Source organism: Wyeomyia smithii, chromosome 2 (assembly GCF_029784165.1).
Source record: "Wyeomyia smithii strain HCP4-BCI-WySm-NY-G18 chromosome 2, ASM2978416v1, whole genome shotgun sequence".
NCBI lineage: Eukaryota > Metazoa > Arthropoda > Insecta > Diptera > Culicidae > Wyeomyia > Wyeomyia smithii.
In genome coordinates this window covers 222,689,747-222,712,647 of record NC_073695.1, presented here as the reverse complement: position 1 = coordinate 222,712,647, position 22,901 = coordinate 222,689,747, and the positions used below count along the sequence as shown (strand labels likewise).

Sequence of the window (22,901 nt, the reverse complement as noted above, 5' to 3'; positions counted from 1 at the left end):
AAAACATTAGTGGCAATATAGTTGCCACTGCCCGTTAACCCCCAAAACGATGGAAGCAATTTTTTTGCAGCTGCATTGTAAGCTTGTTTTTTTGAAATTATAAGAAATGGAAAATCATAGTAATTAGAATGTAACAGTAGGACTTTATTTACTTTGCATGGAAAAGATCGAAGTAAAGGATTTTTCGAGTGGTATTCAAAAACAAAATTCAGGAAGAAATTTGAAATCTGTCGTCCAATACACCATGTATTTTTAAGAAAAAACTGAATAGTCTAACACAGCAGGTCCTGAATAAAAAGTTCCTGGTGAAAAACTTACCAATTTCTTGGATTTTCACCAAATTAAAAATGAATTTCCTAAAGACGGTCTAAGATCGCGGTTTGTTTACATAAAAATGAACTCAAAATCAATATTGTACATTTCAAGCAGTCCTAGAAAAAACTGAAGTGTTCTAAAACACATTTAGAAGTCTTTGGTTAAGCCAAAATAAAAAACAATATTCTTAGTGCAGCGAAAATAATAAATTCTGTTGGTGGCAATATAGTTGCCACTGCCTTATAAAGGGTTCAAGTCTTTTTGCCGACGAATGGCTTGATTCTCCTAAGATTCGAACCTATCACTCCTCGCTTGTTAAAGCGGACTCTGCAACGGCTACGAAACTCTAAAGAATGAATGAATTCACCATCTATTCATGTCGTCTGTGCTAGGAATGCTCGTATGTGATTGGTTCATTGTTCGCGTGAATTTGAGGAACTTATCAATTTTTACTGCTTAGCAATCAAACAATAATGAGAGCTAGCGTATTACAAAATTGCCCAACATTTTATGTATCCAACAACATATTGATTAATGGCTCGCTACTCCTAGGCACCATTTTAACGCTTTTTTGCCCAATTTCACCCAATCCGCACGAGTCACAAATAAAATAAGGCTTTGGTCTCAATATTGTCCCCCAAACGTTTTAGAAAAAAATGGGGCAACAGTTTTTGTAATTGAGTAACTATTACTTTTTATAGAAAAACTTTTGCGAATTTTCTCACAATAGTCACTAAAGTTTTCATTAAAAAACAAACTTTTCTAATTGTTGTCTCTGTGACAATTGAAATAGAATTTACAAGTGTTTCTCTAAAGAATCACAGACCAAATTACTTTACTTTGGAAGCAAGGGTATTTTTATCATTAAGTAGTCACGGTGATAATTTGAAGAAAAGGTATTTTATACAGAGAAATTGTTTTTCCAGATAGCCACTGTGAATTCGATAGGAAATATACAACAACAGTTTTGTTTGAAAGAAGGTGTGACCTTTTGAAAAACTTATAAGTTATTAGCATTGTCACAGCGATTTTGGTAATCATATCTTTTGGTTGGAGCAGATATCAGGAAAAGTAAGCATCGAGCTTTGACCGACAAATATCACTGTTTGATCACCGTGACTTTTGTCAGGAAATATATGTCAAATGTTGTTTAAGAATATGTGAACCTTTTGGAAGAATATATCTTATTAACATTGTAACATGAATTTATGAAATTATCTCTTTTCGATCAAATAACAAAGGAAACATTACTTCAATATAACATTCCCTCCATCCAACGTTCGATTAGTATTGTCTCACAAGAGTCTCCGTATCAATTGATCGTCATCAAATAGTCTATGATCATTATCACCAAAAATAATTAATTGGTGACGAGTTCCCATATTTTTTTTTGGTTTATCAAGATGGAGGTGATAAAGCGGTAAAAATAATATACATATAATAAAAATATAGCCTAATATTATTTATACATTTTCCCTGAAAGTTCATAAATTTTGTAACAATAATATAACAGGGGTTGCATTACAACCTGTACAGACATATGATTAAAAAGAGAAATGAATGTAATATTTTTGTGTTTCTGAAATATTTAAAATATTCCGAATATTATTCAAAACCTAATTTTTCTGAGAGCGCATAAAAAATTTGAGGAGTAGGTGATATACTTTCACCATAAAAAAGGAATTGTATTTCAAAAACACTTTTGGTATTTAACGCAATTCCAACTTATCACTTAGAACACATTCAATCATTTCTAATTTCCATCAGCGAAATAAAAAGAATCTAAATTAGTGATTAGAGTTGGTCACGAATGAAATATTTTATTCTAGAACTTTGTCACGAAAAATATTCAAGCATATGTTAATAAGAATACGACTCGCGGTGACAATTCCAAACAAAGGAGACGTTTTTGGTTTCTCCTATAAACATTACCAAGTTGTTCATACGAAAAAGCAGAACATGCCAACAAACCACTTCGTGACAATTACCAAAAGCTTGTATAAGGCTCTAAGCCCCGCCTTTTCGACGCTTTTTCAGCATTCCTTACTATTTACAGAAAATATTCTTCGTACGAATATGAATTTCCTTTTGAAGGTCACCAACATGCCATTTGTGCGGACTGGGCAGCTGATTCTGGTCAATCGCGGGCAACACACGGGCGATCAAATATGCTATGCTATGCTAACATATTGGTTATTGTTATCCATCATGTGGTTAGCTGTTGTTATCGTTTGAAATCTGACAGAACATTCACCAGTTTCATTTCCAATTTTACAGAGTGCATCCCAGTATAGAAAACAAAGACGTAGTTCCACGTCAAACCAGATGTATCAGCACACGAAAATAACACTGTACATGTCCATACACAGAGAAAAAAAATCAAATGTTAGTCTTAGTGTTATCCTACGTGTATTTGTCAATTTATGGAACTGGTTTTTCAAACCTAAGCTGATACTTAGTATCAAATAGCTAAATTCTAAAGATAAAACATTCGTATAAGTAACACTTCATTCATCTCTCATGAAATAATCATCTTCTATTGGGTCGAACTTATCAAACTGATCGCTGAAATCCGGTTCCTCTTCGGAGCTATCCGACGTACCATCAAGATTAGGAACCGTTGGGAAAGCTCGCTGCATTCCGTCTGTCGCGTCCGTTTCATCCGAGTGTGGCACTTCAATGCACTGTTGTAACCATGGGACCCTATCACCGTGGCGCATCACCGATGGCCAATGCATTGAGGGAATCAGTTTCACCAAACGGACAACGATCGACAGACCACGAACTTCGTGAACAGTCAGCTCTGGCTGAACAGCGGCAAAGAACACAATCGACAAGAGGTATTTTTCGTCTTCGAGAAAGTAACACACCTGTAAGGAGTCGGTATCCACTGCTAAATCGTACACTACATTTTCCGGAGACGAAATTCGGATCACTATGAGTGACTCATCTTGTCGCCAAATGGTTTTAGGACTACGGAAATCGCATTTTAGACGTGGATACACAGGAGTACTTTCGGATTTCTTTTTTCGCAAGCGATGCTTTAGCAAGGTCAGCTTGGTGGAAGCTTTTTCTGGTTTAGTTTGGTTTGGGGATTGTAGAACTTCATCTGTTTCGGTAATTTCCTCTATCCGTGCTTCTTCGACATCCTTTGATTTCTTCTGCGGCTCATAGTTTGGATCCAAGAATTGACGAAAATCGTCTTCACCAAAATTAATGTCAACCGAGTAAGGCCTTTCATCGTCGATGTAGCGTGCCAACTTAAGCTCGACGATTTCATCGAAAATCCACGATTCAAGATCGTTATCAGGGTCGAACAACAATAACCGGTACGATTTACAGTGCACAAGCGGATCGACGTGAGGTTTTGTGACAATTTCCACAATTTTTGCGTTGAATGTTCGGTAATTTGCAAGCACTTGATCGTAGATTTTGTCTCCGATTTCAGCATCCCATCGCTGAGAATCTTCCTCGCGTGGTTGCAAACAAGCTACCTCGCCTTTAATTGCCTGGAAACAAACAATCGGGAATAAAATATCATAAACGGAAAAACATAGTTGATTTAAATCTTACACAAAAAGGTGACGCCTTCAGTAAATCATCGGGTAGTTCGAAAAGATCTACCGAGACATACGTATCATAACCACCGAGATCCAGAAAGAAAACACGAATGTCGCGAGCCTCGATATCCGTGATTTTGGCACGTTGGTATGCATTATCATAAAGCACCAAACAGTAATCCGCAACTTGGGCGTCCGTTAGCGGAACGAGATTAGTTTCAACCTCTGCAAAATTTCCAATCATTGTCGAAATGAAAGAGAATCTATAACGAAAGCGAATGAACCCAGGTTTTGTTTGCAAAAGTTGGTTCGTACTCACTTATCCACTCGACACAGATAGAAATCATTGGGAGCATAGTACTGTGAGATGAACACCTCATAAGTTGTTTCCATTTCAATCTCGTCATAAGTTTCCTTGAAATCTGGTCGTTTTCTTGCAACCGGTTGCTCAACTTTATTTTCGGAAATAGCTAACGTTTCAAGTGCTCGAATCAGTTTTGTGTCGTTTTGCGGTGCGGGCACCGACGAGCAGCAATCATCGGAATCGGTATCGCTGATTTCCATAGGCTTTAACAGCGTCGGAGAAGGGGTTTTGGGTTTATCTATTTCCATTATCTTGGGGTCGTTAGGAAAAAACTGATTTGTGTCGGAATTTGTATTTGTTTTGTTGCTACTGTCAATACCTTCGTCGGATGACGCGTCCTCTTGCATCTCCATCGCATTGTTGGTTCGGTTCCTATAAGCTTCGCAATTTTCTACCATCGCAGTCAATAATTCAAGTGGTTCCTTGTCTGTCACTCCGAAATTTTTACCCACAATCTGGGATTTAACGTGTATTTCGTGAATATCTGTATTGATGCCGTCCAAATGTTCGACTAACCGTATCGTGTCGACCCAGATTGCGTCTCGTATCGCAAGCATCACCTTACCCTCTACGTGGAACTTCTCGTTAGCGGTATATTGATCAATCCACTCACGAATCGTCAAGGTAACTCTCTTATCCCATTCGGTTTCAAAATCATGCGGAACAACACCAACGATGCGGATGTCTATAGCTTGCGCAGGAAGGCGACAGAACTCATCCGGCATATGCAACAGTTCTGACGATATGCAATCAATTGTACGACCAATATCGAGCAATTTAACCTTTATTTTTCTACTTGTAGTGTGTTCTCTGCAAGAAAAATACTTTTATCAGCCAAAAGAAGAAAAGTACAACCAAAGACTCAACTAACTTTTTAGGCTCGATACTGATGATTCGGCAGCGCCAGTACCGAAACTCGTCGTATATTATGCACCAGTCATTGAAATGCACATCGCCGTGGCTGCAGTGCAGTTCTTCATTTGCGTAGTGCGTCTGAATTTCCATGTCGAGCGCGAAAAATTCCTGTGCGTCGTTTACAGTGGTCCAACCGGTGGCCCCATAGTCTCGGTGCTCTAACACCCGAGCCGTGTAGTGGGTAGGTGAAAAAATGTTGTAAATTTTCAGTTTGACAATACCACTGGAAGGCAAAATGCCCAACGATAGATCTCTGGTGGTAAAAACGTGACGTTTCGTACAGCCTGTTATGCGACACTTTCCAAAGTCCAACACTTGAGAGCAGAAGTCTATTGGATTACCGATGGCGAGTTTTTTCTCCTCCTGCTGGATGCGAATGTTCTGCAAGGATGTAATGTTTAAAAATTTCCCAGGTCAATTTTTTGTTGTAAAATATAGAGGATGCTATCTATCTTAAAAAAAAGTGCCTCTTACAATTGTACGAAAGTTAATAGCATCTTAAATCTGATTTCCTAACGTTGCATGCTGCTCATTTTAGAATGGATCCCAATATGGAGAAGCAAGATGTCATGCTAAGTCAAAAACCTGAAAATATTTGTAACTTACGTTTGTTAACTTCATGATGGGTTCCGACACCTCCTGATTGTGTATCCGTAGAAACTCGACCAGCTTCGGCAGTTGTTCATTGTTGTTCTCGTCAAGAAGTATGAGTGACGATGCCGGTTTGTGTTGCCCGTTGTTGGCTTGCTCTCGGAGTGGATCTTCATAATAGCCAAACGAACAGGCAAATCTGCGGGCGAACATCGTCCACGATTTTGGCAGCGAAAAATGTATGATGTGTTGCACCTTATTGATGTCCAAATCCGGCAGAACGCCATCGTAACATACCATGATATGCATCTCGCCCGGCAATTGGTTATCCCATTCTTTGAAACCATCTAAGACAAGAATTGTTTATTAGTAGAACAAACATTTTTCTAAATGAGTATAATTCAGAAACTCACCCATTTTCGTCAGAGTCGTTTGGTCGTTGCAAAACAGGTGAGTGATAGAGTGCGTTTTCAGCTGTTCTACAACTTCATAAACTTCGCTCGCTTCGCTACATACAATCAGAGTCCGTTCATTGTGGTAATCATGTTCCTTAACGAATCTGATAATTTCGTGAATCTTCTGCTCCTTTGTTTGCAACTTCAGGACTAGATTCGATTTGCCATAGATGGCCGCTTCGAGATACGCTCCTATACAGATAATCATATTTTTGTACTTTTTCAAGAAACCGAAGAACAACGGATTCCAATATGTGGCAGTCACAACCATCTGTAGTTCAGCTTTATCACAAGTTTTACAAAGCAATTGTAGCTCGCTACCGAACCGTTCGATGATGTTGTCTATGTTATCAATCACAACGCACTGAATTCGTTCTTTGGTGAAAGCATTGGCCATGCCTTCGAACACTCGTCGATACCCAGGAGCAGTTGCAACTAAAATTGCACAGCCATTCAGTAGTAAATTCTGAAAGTGGTTAGATAATAGCTTGATAATCGTAATGGATCATCAGTACTGTAGACTTAGCCAGCTTACGCATGCTTTGGTGATATCCCGGGCTCCGAAAGCTTCCACCACAACCATTGCTTTGTTGATCGAAGAATTGAGCATCTTCCGGCAGTAGCTTGCCACCCTTTGTACTTCTCTGGACGATTTGCAAATGATGATCGCCATTGGTCCTGCTCCCTTGGCTACCAGTTCTTCGTCATGCATTTTCTGAAATTTGGGAAATATATTCGGAGTGGTATAATTTCAATTGATCTCCGAATCCGGATTCGTTAATTATCTATTGTAGCTCGTCTACAACTATTCTATCGTATACCGATTGAATGTACAAGGCTTCTACAGAAAAGTTAACAAGATAAACCGGAAACACAAACGGAACACGGCGAGCGATGGAACAAAACACTTTTTGATCTTGCAAATTCAAAAAGATACCATATACCTACATTACCATTCGTCTGCCTGGTCAGGGCTCCATGTTGTTCATCGATAGAGAGAAATCCCATGCCCAACTGGTTAAATTACGCATGAGAGACCATCATTTTTTCTCAAACCTCTTCGAGTTTCGAAGGGTCTCGAGAATGCCCCCGATACTCGAACTGCACACATCACTCGATCCATCATCCCTTTGACCAACCGCATAAGTTTGTCGAGTACGGTTGGTTGGAATACGTCACATACTGGCAGTTTGGTTTTAATCTCAAAAGAAGCTGTCATTGTCACTTGTCCTCCGGCTTATCTAACCCACAAATAGTAAAATTCAATGGTGAGCCGTTCGTCAGATATTCAATCAGTCTGGGGTGAATATCTTTTTTCACAAGCAAGGTAGCGCCTTGCGGTCTTCAGAAGAGTTTTTCCCAGGAAAATTTCCTATCAATATCATGTATTTATATATTTTTAGGAGCCAACTGGACATCTGTATGGAAAAAGTTTTGAAAAAGTGGTTTTTCCCATATAAAATCGTATGGAAGCTTTAAAAATCGGGCGCAAATTGGGCGTTTCACCGATCGATCTGAAAAGTTACACAGTTGTTATAGGACCCATAAGAAACACGAAAAGTGCATGGGAGCGAAAAAATAATACCATCGCTCTTTTCCCATATAACCGTGTCACAGTCTAGTGGGCAAATTGTATTCGCGGCATTTCTGCATAACCTACCGAACCGCGAATATCTGATCCGTGGTAGCTCGGGCACCCATGAATCCCGCATGGTAGTGCCCTACTAACTGCTGCAAATGGTGATAGTCGACGGCTGAGTATTTGGAAGACCTTGTAGGCAGCGTTCAGCAGAGTGATTGCCCGGTAATTGCAGAACTCCAGCTTGCCGCCCTTTGTGTAGATGGGACACATAAAACCTTGCGCTCCTCCGGTATTCGTTCTTTCTCACAAATATTGACAGTTTCCCAGTGCACGGCTCTAACTAGTGTTTTCCCGCCGTATACAAGCAGCTCGCTTGGAAATTGGTCCACTCCAGCAGCTTTATTATTTTTCAGCCGGCCAATCTCCTCCTCCACATCCAAGAGATCGGGGGTTGGAATCCTGTCGTCTTCTGATCATGCACCAAGATCATTAGCCATACCGTTCTCGCGCTCTACTGCATCGCTATTCAGATGCTAATCGACGTTCTGCTTCCACGTTTTGTTTACTTCACACTCGTCCGTAAGGAGGTTGTCGTCCGAGCTTATATATCGGCTTGCGGCACTAGTATTTACGGGAGCTGTTAAGCTTCTCGTAGAACCTCCGAGTGTCGTTAGCTTGGTACAGCTCTCCCATCGCTACGCGATCTCGGTCCTCATGCTGGCGCTTCTTCTTTCGAAGGACTGAGATTTGAGTGTTCCGTGCCCGTCGATATCGTTCCACGTTCGTTCTCGTGAAGTGTTGCTGCATTAACTAACAGTTTACATTCGACGTCAAACCAGTCATTTCTATGGTTCGGAGCCCTTGTACCTAGTGGAGCTACATCAGTGGTATCTATGGCGGATCGGATGCTCCGCCAGCCATCTTCAAAAGTAGCTGCGACAAGCTGCTCTTCCTAGAGCGGGGGCCTAGTGTGGTTGGTAACGTCTCCGCCAACCACGCTCGACGCCTGGGTTCGAATCCCACCGCCGACATAGGTGTCGATGGTTGTGAGGTGGCGTGATCCACTCACAACCAACCCAACTGGTCTAGATTCAATCCTAGCCGACACCGGGAGATTTTCTGAGGCGAAAAATCTCTGGGATCACGCCTTCCATCGCATGAGGAAGTAAAGCCGTTGGCGCCGGTCCGTTAATAAACGGGTCGTAAGTTAGGGTCCTGGGTGTGGAGTCGCCTCCCTGGGCGTCGGTGATTGGCCACAACAGTGGCGGAACTAGACCGACGAAAAATGAGCGAGAATAAAAAAAAAAGCTGCTCTTCCGCGGGTAACGCTGACTCCAGCTACTGCGCGTATTCCTGTGCAACCTTGGCGTCCCGCAGTTGCTCAATATTTGAAAAACCGGTGAGCCATGGAATGAAAAGCTGCTTAGAGATGAGCGAGAACGGGGAGCTGTTTACAGAATTTTGTGGCAACAACAACATGGTGATTGGTGTATCGCTCTTCCCCCATCGAACAGCACATAAGGTCACGTGGGTTTTCCGCGATGGCCGAACAGAAAACCAAACTGACCACATCTGCATCAGCCGGAAATGGAGAAGGAGCCTTTCTGATGTACGCAACAAACGCAGCGCCGATATTACATCCGACCACCACCTTGTCATCGCTGAGGTACGCCTGTGCATCGCACGTGTTCAGTCCTTGACGTGGCTGACCCAACCTTGACCGCCAATATGTTGCATCGGTTATTTGGCGAGATCTAAGAAACCGCGACCTTTCCGGTGGACTGGATGCGGGGCATCTTAGTATAAGTCCCAAAAAAAATGGGACTTGACAAAATGTGGGAACTGGCGTGGCATTACGTTGCTGTGTATATATCTCAAAGTCCCCTGTAGGGTGATCCTTAATCGGATCCAAGTGAAAATCGACGCTACTCTCCGGCGGCGTGCCGGTCGATCCTGTGTGGACCATATCACAACGCTCCGTATTATACTGGAGCAAATCAACGACTTCCAGGACTCTCTTCTCCTGATTTTCGTTGACATTGAAAAAGCGTTTGACCGACTCAACCATGAAAACATCTGGGACGCAATCAGGCATAGAGGAGTCCCAGAAAAGCTTGTCCATCTCATCGAGGCTCAGTACGAGGCGCTCTCGTGCAAGGTGTTGCACAACGGCGTCTTGTCCGACCCTATGAGCTGGAGTGCGACAGGGCTGCATACTATGACCGCTTCTGTTTCTCAGCGTAATCCTGGCTGAAGCTATTGACAGGAGATCAAATCAAGGGTTACCTTGGAATCCTTTAACAATAGAGCTGCTAAATGACCTTGACCTGGCCGACGACACTGTCTGCTCGCCCAACGTCGAACTGATAACCGACCTCTCCGAAACCTCTAAAGCAGCAGGTCTCACAGTCAACGTCGCGAAGACTAAGTCGATGGAAGTAAGCACTGACAATCCTTCCACTTTTACAGTAACGGGAGAACAAGTTGAGCAGGTGAAAACGTTTCAATAGCTTGGTAGCCAGATAACGCCTGATTGTGGTACCAAGTGTGATATAGCCGCAAGGATCAGGAAGGCCAGAGAAGCCTTTGCAGGCCTTCGGAATATTTGGCGCTCAAGCCAGATCACTCTACATACAAAAACTCGAATTTTCAACTCAAACGTTAAATCCGTATTGCTGTACGCTTGCGAAACGTGGTGCGTCTTGGCGGAGACAATGCAGAAACTGCAGGTTTTCGTAAATCGGTGCCTGCGATACATCATTCGCGCATGGTGGCCGCACAACTGGATTTCCAACGAGGAACTCCACCGGCGGTGCCACCAACGCACAGTAGGGCGACTCCATACAAAGGCTGGTCAAGCAAAAAAGTGTCGATAAATGAGACAAATACTTGGTATTTACATAATTTTAGGGCGCTGAACACGAATTTGGCATCAATTTTTTGTTTGGGGCCGCCCATAAAGCACGAAATCCAATTTTTAATATTTTTTGGCACTTTTTTTCTCTTTTTATAGAATTATATGATCTTTGACCACAAGTAGGGCCACCGAGCGTCCTCCCCATTGAAAATATACGTAATTAATGGACGACCCCTCGAACTAAACAAATTTTGCCTAAATATATATATATATATATATATATATATATATATATATATATATATATATATATATATATATATATATATATATATATATATATATATATTTTTTTTTTTTTTTTAATAAACTTAAACAACATAAGTAATACAAACTATCTACAAATTAAAAAAAACATTATCAGCATCCTCATCTTCCGCTGTGATCGCTTAAATCTCGTGTTGAATTGTTTCCAGAAAATTTGAAGTTCATTATACTTATCAGCAGGAAAAATATCTTTCGCTGCAATTTTCATTTCTTCTAGTAATTTTCGATGTTTCATTGTTTCATATATATGTTATCTTCCTAACCCGGTTTCTATGGTTGAAAGAGGACATTTAAATACATGTATAACACCATGAATTGATAACTTACTAGATATTGAATTAGGTGGTGCCGCTAAAGTTGAAGGCTCCATAATAAAATTCAACGAATTTATGAATTTGAAAACCAAGACACTGGAATGACACAACGTTTTAAATGAATAGGAAAAGATGCAAAGGGGGACGACAGTTCTTTGTTTTTTTTTCTCATAAAGCAAAATGTGTGCTTTACTTTTGTATGCCAACGAGTGCAAAGCAAAAGCAATCTTCAAACGGGCTATTGTTAGCCGGAGTTTGATGGTATGAATTTGCTGCTAGTTTTCAACACTTCAATCAGTTTAGCGAATTTCATGATCATAAATTGAAAAGGGCTGAATGTTTTTAATATTGTTTTAAATTTGCAGAAAGTGATAAAATTTGACATAATTAAAAGTTTCATAAAGATTTGTTTACTATTTTCTTATTTAACACTTATTTTATAACTTTTAATTGATAAATATTGTCATTTTTGCCCAAATTTTTTATTTTATTCTCACGGATTGAGTTCGATATCATAAATTTCCATTAATGGGGTATCATGGTTATGATTAAAATTAATCCTGGATGAAATTCCAACCTCAAAAATAAGAAATAAAAAAATCTGCTATCGCTTTTTTATTTCACTAAAGTGACAATTTGCGCAGTTTTGCGCAGCAGCGGACAGTATGCATTTAAAAGCTCACGTTTTTACCTAAATTTTGAATGTAGTCACAACCGTGGCAAACTGCGGCAACTAAACTTTTAAGCTAATTTTTTACAAAAAATCACGTTTTTTAAAAATTTTTCTAGTGTCAGGCCTATTATGAACAAATTTTACAATATCTAATGAAAAGGGTTTGTTTTGCACAATATTTACAACAACTTTTTCTTTGACGTCAAAAAAATCCAAGCTATCATTGAAGCTACAGAGCGTTTCAAAATAATGTACTTTTTTTCAAAAAAAAAAGACAAAAAACGTCAGTTCGCCAAGCTTTGAAGTCATAAAAAATTCAGATTTCATGATATTGCGCCCAAATTTTGGATTTAGACACTTGAATGTTATAGCAATAAAGGAAAAATATTATAAAACAGCTAACGAAAAAAATTTTTTTTGGCTGATGGCCAGCGATTCCCCACTGTGCAACGGTCGCCAGTAACAGAAATCCGGGAGCGTAAGTGGGGGTGGATCGGACACACCTTGAGCAGGGGAGCGAACGAGATCTGCAGAGAGGCGCTCAACTGGAATCCGCAAGGACAGCGCAAAAGGGGCAGAGGCTCATGGCGACGCTGCTTGGTCAATGAAATCCAGACTGTTGACGAAAACCTCTCCTGGCGACAAGTGAAGGCCATGGCGGGTAACTATCAGCAGTGGAGATCGCTAACTTCATCCCTATGCTCCGCCACACCGGCGGATACGGACCATTAAGCAAGTAAGTAAGAGCTGAGAAACGCTAAAACTCTTAAGGAAAAATTTCGGCCAGACTCATACAGGGGGAGCGATCGGGTGCACGATGTATTCCGAATGTTATTGAGAATCTAAACATATGAAGAAATAGTGGAGGACTGATTAATAAATAAAAGGGGCCATCGTTTTGATTGTTGTAACTTTCGAAGTTTCACGTTTCTTTTTTAATTGGGCTTATCTCACTTATAAACTCTACTAAAACAAAGTACGTGGTAGTTAACAGGAAGCGTGGGAATTCGTGTGATGTTGGTGCTGAGGTCGAGTTAATTGGGAACGCGTTTTGTAAAAAGTTGCAGCTTCCAGTTAAACGGGCTTCGTACGTTCATGGAAACAAACATTAAGTGACCTGTTGGGACGTGGAAACTGTCTTTTTTTTAATACTGATATAGAGAATGTCATAGTAAATGCAGGGTGGCCACTAAAAACCTGAAATTAAATTCCCGGTTTTTTCCCGGTTTTTCCCGGTTCGTTCAAATATTTTTCCCGGTTAATTGTACTTTTGAATTCTGTAGTTTTTTGTACAGTTAAATATTAAAAAAGCGTAACTTTTGATTTACATCCCAAAATGCTCAAAGCTACTTCTTAAACGTGTTCAGTCTTATTGTAATCAAGAGATATGGTCGCAAAAATTCGAAAAATGTGACGGACGTCATCTATTCCGAGAGATGTTGTCTACAAGTATCTTATAAACATATAATACTCACTACCGTGGACTTCTAGGCCAAACTAAGTTTGTAGGAACCTTTCTTACCATAACTATATAAGAATCAATATAGGTTAATCGTTCCTATATTCATCTCAGTACCTATATTCATCTCATCACCCTTTTTTGATAAATTAATCGTCAAATTTTACAATATCTTCAACGTAAAACTTTCAACCACTTGACAAAATCGAAAAGCGAATAGATTTACTTTCAAAAATTCGTATAAATTTAACGGTAAATTGGACAAATGAGAGAAGTAAGATGAATAAAGGTGCACCTAGCTGTTGAGATGAATAATGGAGCGATTACCCTATTAAAGAATTATGTTACACATTTCTTGCAAAACAAACTTAATTTTAATCAGGCCAATCAGATTTTCACAACACTTGAAACACATCACTTCTGCTGCCTCTTTCTGGGTGTCCGCAAGAAGTTTTGCCTTTTTGGCTTCTATCGTTTTAACCCTCTAGTGCCCAGTGCCGCCTTTAGACGGTCCTCAGTTGAACCTCTAAAAAGCTTCAATAAGAACTTAAAAAATGTTTACAAAACTTCATAGTGATTTTTTCGAAGTCCGCCTGAGAACTAATTTGGGCACTAGAGGGTTAATAGCACGGGCCGTGGCATTCTTCTTCCGGGCTTCTTCATCTTGATCTGACTGCTCCTTCTTCTTTGCCTTCAACGATTCAACATATCGGCTATGTGAAATGCGAGCGTATTGGATCAACGACTTAGTGATATCAATTTCGTCTCCTCCACCGACATTCTGTACTGCTTCGTGCATCAAGCGTTGCGCTACAAGTCTTTCTTCTTCTAGATTCATGACTACGCACTGCTAGTTCACGGAGGAACCTCGCTTCAACGTGGCATTGCCATGCGATAGAATCAAAATCTTCCTAATAAACACGGTAAACCTTCCTAAGGTTTTTGCTCGAATCAGCTATCAGATCTCTACAAAAAGTATCAAGGCGCTTCTCGCTACGGCGGTAGGAAGTCAGCAATGTCTCTGTTGAATGCATACTCAATAGTTGTGAGTATTCTTGGCGACATCTATCAGTTACAACTCCCGCGAGATTATCTTTGTGAACCATTTGCTCTAGGCAAAATTTGAGCCATTTGGCTGCTAATTCCAGGGAGCTTACCATGGTCAAGTTTGCCTTCAAGAGGAAGATGAATTAAAACAAAAACTGATATATGTACTGTAAGAAATAAGTTGAATATAGCGTCAGCCGGGGTGTGATTGTGCCATCCTGCCCGTGACTCGTCATCCATCTTTCCGGGTCAGGAGACTAGTCGTCTTTCTTGGTTAAGTATTCGAGGAAACTAATTCAAGAAATTTTGGTCTTGTGATCGCCATGAGATGGCTGAAAAACAATGGATTTGTATGGCACAATCTCACCCCCACTGGCCCCATCTCACCCCGGCTCGTAATGTTCAGTGAAATTCCCGGTTTTTCCCGGTTCCAAACGATTCCAGGTTTTTTCCCGGTTCTCCCGGTTTTCCCGGTTGGGTGGCCACCCTGTAAATGATTAGTGTCCATTCATGTCGTCTGTACTGGGCCTGCTCGCATGTGATTGGTTCATTGTTCGCGTAAATCTGTCCTTAAAACTTTTTATCAATTTTTACCACACAACTAGCGTTTTACAGAATTGTCCAACATTTCATCTATCCAACAACATATTGGTTATTGTTATCCATTCGGGTGGTATACTGTTATTATCGTTTGAAATCTGACGGAACATTTTAAACATTTCATTTCCACATGTGCAGAATGTACTCCTGTCCTATGTCCACACTCAAGTTTTATCGTGACATAAATTACCCTATTTGCACAAACAGCGAAATATACCAAGCCACCAATATTGATCACTTCATACCCAGTAACAAAATACATACATAAAAACAGGGTGGCGAAAAAGTTCAAATTCCCTGATTTTCCCTGAAATATAATAATCATTTCCCTGATATTTTTTAGCTTTCGGCACAAAAAAGGGCAACGTAGATTAACGCAACTCTGAAATCCTAATGAACAAAGTATTCAATTGGATATGAAACCAAACCGTAGAGGCTCCGAATCAGCCTTTTATGCTAGAAAAATCAGTTTTTCGCTAGAGAGTCGTTCAAAAAAGAATCGCTTCTCGGTTAAAATTTTGTCACTGAATATTTTTCAGTTTTCCCTGATATTCCCTGATCGAAAAATGAATTCCCTGACATTCCCTGATTTTCCAGGTTTTTCCATGTTTTCGACACCCTGTAAAAAATATATAAAAAAGCATCAAAACCTACCATGACCGAAGAACACACTGCCGGCAGAAAGGCAAACGTTTTCCCCGTTCCTGCTGCGTTCACGCAGAAAAAAGAATTCCCTCGCAGAATGTGGGGCCACGAGTAGGTCTGAACGCGATGAATCGAGTTGAAGTTAAACATGCCGAGCTCCCGGTGCACCTCGGGACAGAAGTTGGCGCTCTCTACCCGATCGATCGGCTTCGGAACACGCTGGCCATGGACGAGCAACCGCTGGTGGCACAGTCTTGACCGAACGCTGCAATGAAAAGAACAGATAAAGCATTGGTTGCGGTGAGGTTAACCGAAGACAGAAACTAACTTGACATGTATCGATCGATGTCTGGCGTGCGAACCGTTGGCACTGACTATCTCTCTCTCTCTCTCTCTCTCTCTCTGGGATTTTCCGAACGAATACGGCACCTGCTACTTTCGTGATTTATTTTTTTCTTTTAAAGTGTTTTGTTAGATGTGATGAAAAGGCAGCTTGCAACTTAAACACAGATCGTCCGTATTCCATGGGTTTTATTTCGGCATTTTTTCTCATATCACATCGATTATCTAATTCACTATCTTCAACATTTTTTTCTACGAAATCACGGTTCAATACATAATAAAATGGTTTAACCACTTTTTCGAAATCAATTAAGTGCAGAGAAAGTAAAATACTTTTCCTAATTTTTCATGAATATTTAAAAGTTTTGCCAATTCGACAAGGATAAATCATAAGATTCGGAAATGACCATAACTCAGAAGTATTTTCGAGCGAAACTGATTCGATGAGCACACGACTCATTGAATATGCAGGACAAATTCGTTTTCTAATTGGATTCGTTGAAACTACCCTTAAATAAATGATAAATGCATTCTGTTTGTAATTATAACGTAATTATAATTTCTTACATCTTTTTAACCGATTTAACTGTTTGCCAGATAGATAAAAGATGAAATAAAAGGCGTGATCTCCAAATTTAATTTGGTAGCTCATTGTATAAGTTTTTTTTCCTGTTGGATACATTTTCCACTGCGACCGAGTTATTTGATCTATTGTGGCGTTGTATAAGTTTTATTACTACAACTGGTTATACACTTACATTAACCGTTGATAATTTTAAACTTACGAAATAGGAAGAAGGTGCCTATTGGACCAAGTAGAAAGGTTTCTTTCGTGGTAATACTTTACGAACCTTCTTAGTATTAATGAAAGGGTTTTTGATAAATCCTTTACAGTCACTCCAACCGAAATTCCTTGCATTTTGGCAGCATTTCAAGCGGCTTATTCAATGTCGAATTGGTCTTAAAATTGTTCACTTTGCGCAGCACTAGAATTATTCGTTCTGCATCACTTAGCCCTTATTTATGGTTCCGTGCGAATATCGAAAATTTGTATTCCTATTTTCGTACGAATCAATTCAAACGTTTGAATGCCCCTTCAGTTAGCTGATTCGAAAATAAGAACAGTAGTTTGAAAACATTAACAACATATAATAGAAATGTTGTTAAATATCACACAAAAAATGTTACAGCTACACATACTAATGTAACTACATTTACAAAAATCTATTTTCTGCTGCAGTGCAAATAAAGTGAAAAAACGAATACGACTTAACTAAACAAAATCTTTATATCATAGCGAATTGTTTCAAACTTTATCGATTTCGATTGATAGTTCTAGAAACTAAAAATTACTGCTTAAAAAACCTAAAACTGAAACTGTTCAGTTTAAGGATTGCTCAAATTAATTTTCCATGTCTATCAGCAGGAAAACCAAAAATTCCTTGTCAATTCAGCAAAATACTTTTACATCTCTTCTTACCATGCTTCCTCCTCGATAAGCTGGTCGAATCGGCTCGCATTTTTCGATACATAAACACGACCGTTTGTCTCGGAAAAATCGTTGCTAGCTCGTGGTCGATAATTTTGCTGCTGGTGCTGCTCATCTGACGATGAATTGCGACTTTGGGACGGTCTTTGCGGGGACTGTTTGGTTTGTTGCTGTCTCGGACGAAAGTTTGGTGAAGTTCGTTGCTTGCCCTTGCGCTCCGAAGAATCGGAAGAATCACCAGCCACAACCCGTCCGTTGTCGAAGGCTACGTTGCCCATATTGAACCCGGCTGGAATGATGTTAATGCTGGAGTAACGTTCGCCGCCGTTCGTTTGAGGTGATGGGGATTCTTGCACCGGCTCTTCCTGAACAGTTGCCGCTTTTTGAGCGGCTCGTTGTTTCTTACGAAGTTCTAGCTTAGTAAGGAATGACACGGTCGACTTGGGTTTTTCAAATGATTCGTCAAGTTTGGGCTTCTCATACGATGGCCTATCGAGCGAGTTGCTAGAAGAAGAACTTTTCAAGTGTTCTGATTGTCGATCGCTGTTAATGTATAAATTTTCAATAGTTTTTGGATCGTATGGTCGTGGTTTTTGTTGCCAAAGTTGTATTTCGTATTGCAAGTTTTTCGCGTTTTGCACTCGTGTCGATGCCACTGGATAAAGCTCTTCTTCGGAGAGCGAATTCTCCGCGATAGCTTCAACCGATGGTTGGTGCTGTGAATACTCGCGAACATGATTGGGTCTAATCATGCTGGCACTTTCATCAAAATCTTCTTCATCAACCCCGTTCAACTCCAGGTCACGAGAATGGGTTTCATAATTACCCGTGCCATTGGTGATCTTGCTGATAACATTACGCTCATATCGCGGTTTCATGGGGCTTGCAGAGTGTGTTTTATTTCTTCTAGCAACTGCATTTGTGTCATTCGCCAAAGAGCGATTTGCGCTCATCGTCTGAATTTCTGAAAGTCCTGCAAAAAAAAAAACAAGAAATGAATCTTCGCAATAACCAAATAAATAACACTCAGCATACTCGTAATAAAATCACTGGGTTCCACCTCGGTTGCATGACGAATCTCTGTCAAGACCCGAGCCGCATCGAAGCGATTATCCTTCTGAGTAACAATCTCCAAATCACCGAAATTTACCAGTACGTTATGCACCTGATGCTTGGTAACATTTCGAAAGTAAATGTTGCTGCTGTTCTGAATCATCGACTGCAGAACATTGCAAGCGTTACTGTCCCACCGTGGTGTGCCCTTCGATACCAGTTTATCAGCCTGGGCGTCATAAACCTGGAGAACATAAAATTTACGTTTCTGAATATTTTTTTTTTAATAAAATTACTTACACATTCAGATGGAAGAAGGTTTTTAATGGCTCCTCTTTTCACTTTACTGCTTACATCGGAGAACTTCTGCGGTAAAATATTCACATATTGCGCCGACGACTGAATGGGAACGCCGTCGTCAATCGCCCACAGCCGGTAACGCTTCTCATTATCTTTGGATTGAAGAACTTCGTCCACAATACATCGGCACCATTTATTACGGTCGAAATCTAACACCGCAACAGTCTACAAAGCAAAGGTTTGAGAGTAAATTTTGCAGGTTACATGGAAATTTGATCTTTTGTTTATTCAAAAACAGAATTCGCAGCCAACTGTTGATGTTTAGTGTGCAAGAAAAATTGTGGGGCTAGCGCTATGATCACATTAACACTAGCGGTCTCTACCAGCCAACTCTCGAATATAAGATGTCTGGCTTCCTACACCAGAATCTTACCAGGAAATCAACTAAAAAACATTTTCAACAGGAGTATTCAGGAAAACATCACTAACCTCCCCTGGGAACGCATCGTAATCTCGGTCAGCATTCGCTTGTCGAAAATTTTCCTCGCAGTATTCGTCAATAGCCAGCTGGAATCGCTTCTCTTCCAGATTGTGTACATAAGCCGACACCGGCTTGTACCAGAACATGTGCGGATTGATATAGTGCGTGATCCGGATGGTGGCATCCTCCATTGTTGCAAATACTGTATACTGAGCAAGTTACAAAATGAAAAAATGCCGGTCAGCAAAAGTAATCGTTTGTTTGTTGCATTTCAGCGATTGAATACCTACACAGCAATAAACTATCACTGCACAATCTGTTTTTCACTAAATTTTATAAGCAATTGTCACGCAAATACAAATCGAAAACTGGACAGACAACACGACGGTTCGTGCAATGCGAAATTGCGATACAAAAGAAACGCCGAAACACTGTGCAAGGTAATTATTACAATGGTAGGATTTAGCACTCAGTGCAATGTGAAAAGGCAAAGGCTTAGTTGTATGTCACTGCGACGCAACTCGAAAAAAAAATTACGATATAGACCATCTCACGGTGACGTCACGCACTTGAGTTTGGCAGCTACAGTCGCCGTTCGATAAGGGATCATTCAAATAATACATAACGCTCTAGGGGGTGGGGGGGTATTCGGCGGAGCGTTATATTGCATGTGGCAAACATGTAAAATTGCGTTACATGGGGGTGGGTGGGTATTGAAAATTGCCAAATTCCGCGTTATGTAATATTTGAATGGTTCCTAACTGCAAGTCTTTTAACTGCAACGCGTTTTAACTGCAAGACCGATAACTGCAACAATTTTGCAGTTATCGGACCGCAATCCGTCAAATCTGAAGTCAATGTCATATTTGACAAATCTCGCGGGGGGATTCTAAATGCATTCGAAAATAAAAATTGTTGAATCTCTAGAAACATTTCAAAAGGACTTTTTCATTTTTCTCGTTCTTTGATTCCGTTTACTTGTTGTTTCTTCATTCTAGATGGGAGATCATAGATCTCCACTATTAATCAATGAAGCAAATCACCATGTTATGTGGTTCACTTTCCGTAATTATTATAACAGAAAAACAATATTCCTTCTGCATTGTTTGGCTAGCTTTCACTACTCAGTGAAGCAGTGCACAGTGGATCACAAACAATATTTTGTAACCTAGCGATAAATAGACCATTTTAGGAACTGACTGGTGTCACGGATCCTGCTGACATTGATGTTGCTTTTACTTGCGTTATGTCAGCGGTTCCGAGCTTTCTGTCAAAATTTCATTCATGAGTTGAGTTCAGAAAAGTCTCGTAAAATGGTCTTCTGTAGTGATGAACTTTATATTCGCCTACATATTGGTTATGTAAAGTAGTTACTAAAACGCAATAAATTATGATACGGAAATATGACTATCAAATTGATTAATCAAAAAGCTTGCCTATTTTACTTTTCTGCTATTTTTTGTCACTATTCCATTAAAAAAATACATTTCGACATCATTGAAAACAAAAATGGTAGTGACGGACCCCCCTCTAAATTTTGGCATATGTCAAGTGTTGCAGTTATCGAGCGGCATTCGATAACTGCAATATAAACATGTTAAAGTTAGCGAACGACGACTGTACTGGTAACTTTTTTTACCTCCGGGCGATGCAGTTTGGTTCTCAATTATAGCAAATCTTTTCAATTGTGACAAAAATGTCCTTTAAATGTTGTACGTGAGGTGCCAGTACACTAAGAACAATTATAAATTGAGCTGCATTTCCACTTCGCGCACGATTGCTCTATCAGAAAAAAGCACAAAGTCCAAAACGTAAACAAAGTTACCACTAACTGTCAGAAAAGTGAGGTTAAAGAGATTCGGTGAGATAGTCTATAGAGTTCTCCAAGCGAAAACACACAAACACTACGACACGGCCCGCTTTACACTGTATATTGAAATTTGTGAGAGTGTGAATCAAACTCGGTCAGGGTTGATATTTGTTGACACTCTTGAGTGAAAGTGGAAAAAAGCATCCATAAACGTTATTATTTTACAATCTTTTCAGAGTTCTCCCTTCCCGCTTTTTGCATGGAAGTGAACTGTCAAAACACCTCATTATATTTCATGCGATGGAAGCAAGACAACAAAATCAGTTTATCAGTTAACGAAGATTGTCAAGGCATCGGTCAGTGTCAGTGAAAAAGTGTTTCGGTGAGGTTCATTTTGGTTGAGTGGACTGTTTGTTTTTCTTTTTCGCTTTGAAGTGAAGATCATTTGGTTGGATTTGTCGTCAAATTTTATTCCGTAACCGTGAACGATGCGCGCGATCTATTTCACCTGAGTATAACAGCACGTTACTAGGACGAAAATCTAGTGTATCTGAAAGATTGCTGCGATCATTGGAAGTGAAAATTGACAATGACTGGCTGTAATTTTCGGAGAATTTTGCTGGGGAAAATGACTTGTATCAGCACTGAACTCGGTAGTTTTTTATGCTCTCTTTCAGATGACAATTCTCACAGGTGACAAAAAATTCTTACAGCTAACAAAAAATAAATCGTAAACATCGCACTAATACAAACGCACCCGGAGAACTCTATGCGATGAGAACAGTAAACGCCCGCATAAACAAAAACCATGAACGGATTATAGTCCAGATGGTTTTACGATAACCCACATGGTCGTGACTATACCCCGAACGAGTTGTTAGGCACGTTTTATGGTTTTTGATTATACGGACGGATTTTTGTTTTAGTTCCACAAGACGAACACGATGGAATTTACAAAATACCGTGTAAAGACTGCGACGCGGTATATATCGGGCAAACACGAAGAAAAATTAAAGTGCGGCTCAAAAAGCAAAGAAGAGCAGTAGAAATGAAGAAAACTAATGAATCCAGTGTAGCAACACATACAACAAAAACATCATATCAAGAAGACTGGGAATTCTGTCTGAGATTGAGTGACAGTTTTGGCAGCGCAGTCTTTTGAGTAAAAGTGGAACTGACGCATGCTAGTGTGTGTGCTGGCGATGCGAATACAAGCCGAACGCACAGGCTGGACCACCACATACGCACACTCTGTCCTCGCAGCGATGTAATTACCAGCACTTTCATAGCATTTCCACCTTCAACAGATGGAGTGCGCTGTTTGATTTGACGCTTGTCATTTGTATGGGATCGATCTAGAGATGCCAGTCTTCTTGATATGATGTTTTTGCATACAGTGAGTAACCAACAAGAGATAGATTGGGATAAGGCGGGTTTGATCAAAAGTATCAATAAATTGGTCTTGAGATCATTTTTTTAAATTTTATTTTTAATTTTATTTTCTTAATCTGGATGCCAGGAGCGTTTCTAAGCATTTTAATTTAGTTTGGAATGTTTATGTTAAAGAAATTTTCACCATAATTTTAGATGATTATCTATTCTGTTTCTTTTTTACTTAATAAGAATTTTTAGCCAATTAATGGTCATATTTTATTTTTTTTTGCTTCTTAAAACATTATTCTGTAATTGGTTTTTCTAGCCCTCAGAGACGGTTGTCAACCA

The 22,901-nt window shown here is 39.9% G+C and overlaps 1 protein-coding gene across 2 annotated transcripts; it reads right to left on the bottom strand.

Moving 5' to 3' along the window:
- Nucleotides 1–2,701: 2,701 nt before the first annotated feature.
- Nucleotides 2,702–19,817, bottom strand: LOC129722769 (putative ATP-dependent RNA helicase SoYb). Of its 2 annotated transcripts, none has more exons than XM_055676493.1 (13): nucleotides 19,660–19,817; nucleotides 19,378–19,578; nucleotides 18,889–19,113; nucleotides 18,571–18,832; nucleotides 17,527–18,508; nucleotides 15,714–15,969; nucleotides 6,736–6,915; nucleotides 6,159–6,666; nucleotides 5,761–6,092; nucleotides 5,111–5,535; nucleotides 4,195–5,049; nucleotides 3,889–4,138; nucleotides 2,702–3,824 (listed from the first exon to the last, which is right to left on the bottom strand). In XM_055676493.1, the coding sequence occupies exons 2-13, from the start codon at nucleotides 19,558–19,560 to the stop codon at nucleotides 2,823–2,825; spliced, it is 5,460 nt and encodes a 1,819-aa protein (XP_055532468.1). In that variant the 5' UTR covers nucleotides 19,561–19,578; nucleotides 19,660–19,817; the 3' UTR covers nucleotides 2,702–2,822. The 2 variants fall into 2 exon arrangements, with proteins under 2 accessions (XP_055532468.1, XP_055532469.1); XM_055676494.1 differs by having other exon boundaries at nucleotides 19,656–19,796.
- Between the last annotated feature and the right edge of the window lie 3,084 nt (nucleotides 19,818–22,901).

Excerpts from the sequence above, each read along its gene's own strand:
- LOC129722769 (XM_055676493.1), bottom strand. The coding sequence starts at position 19,560 with ATGGAGGATGCCACCATCCGGATCACGCACTATATCAATCCGCACATG. Across the intron at positions 18,833-18,888 it reads ACCTTCTTCCATCTGAATGT|GTTTATGACGCCCAGGCTGA; the intron begins GTAAGTAATTTT and ends TATGTTCTCCAG. Across the intron at positions 15,970-17,526 it reads CTTATCGAGGAGGAAGCATG|CGTTCGGTCAAGACTGTGCC; the intron begins GTAAGAAGAGAT and ends TTTTCATTGCAG.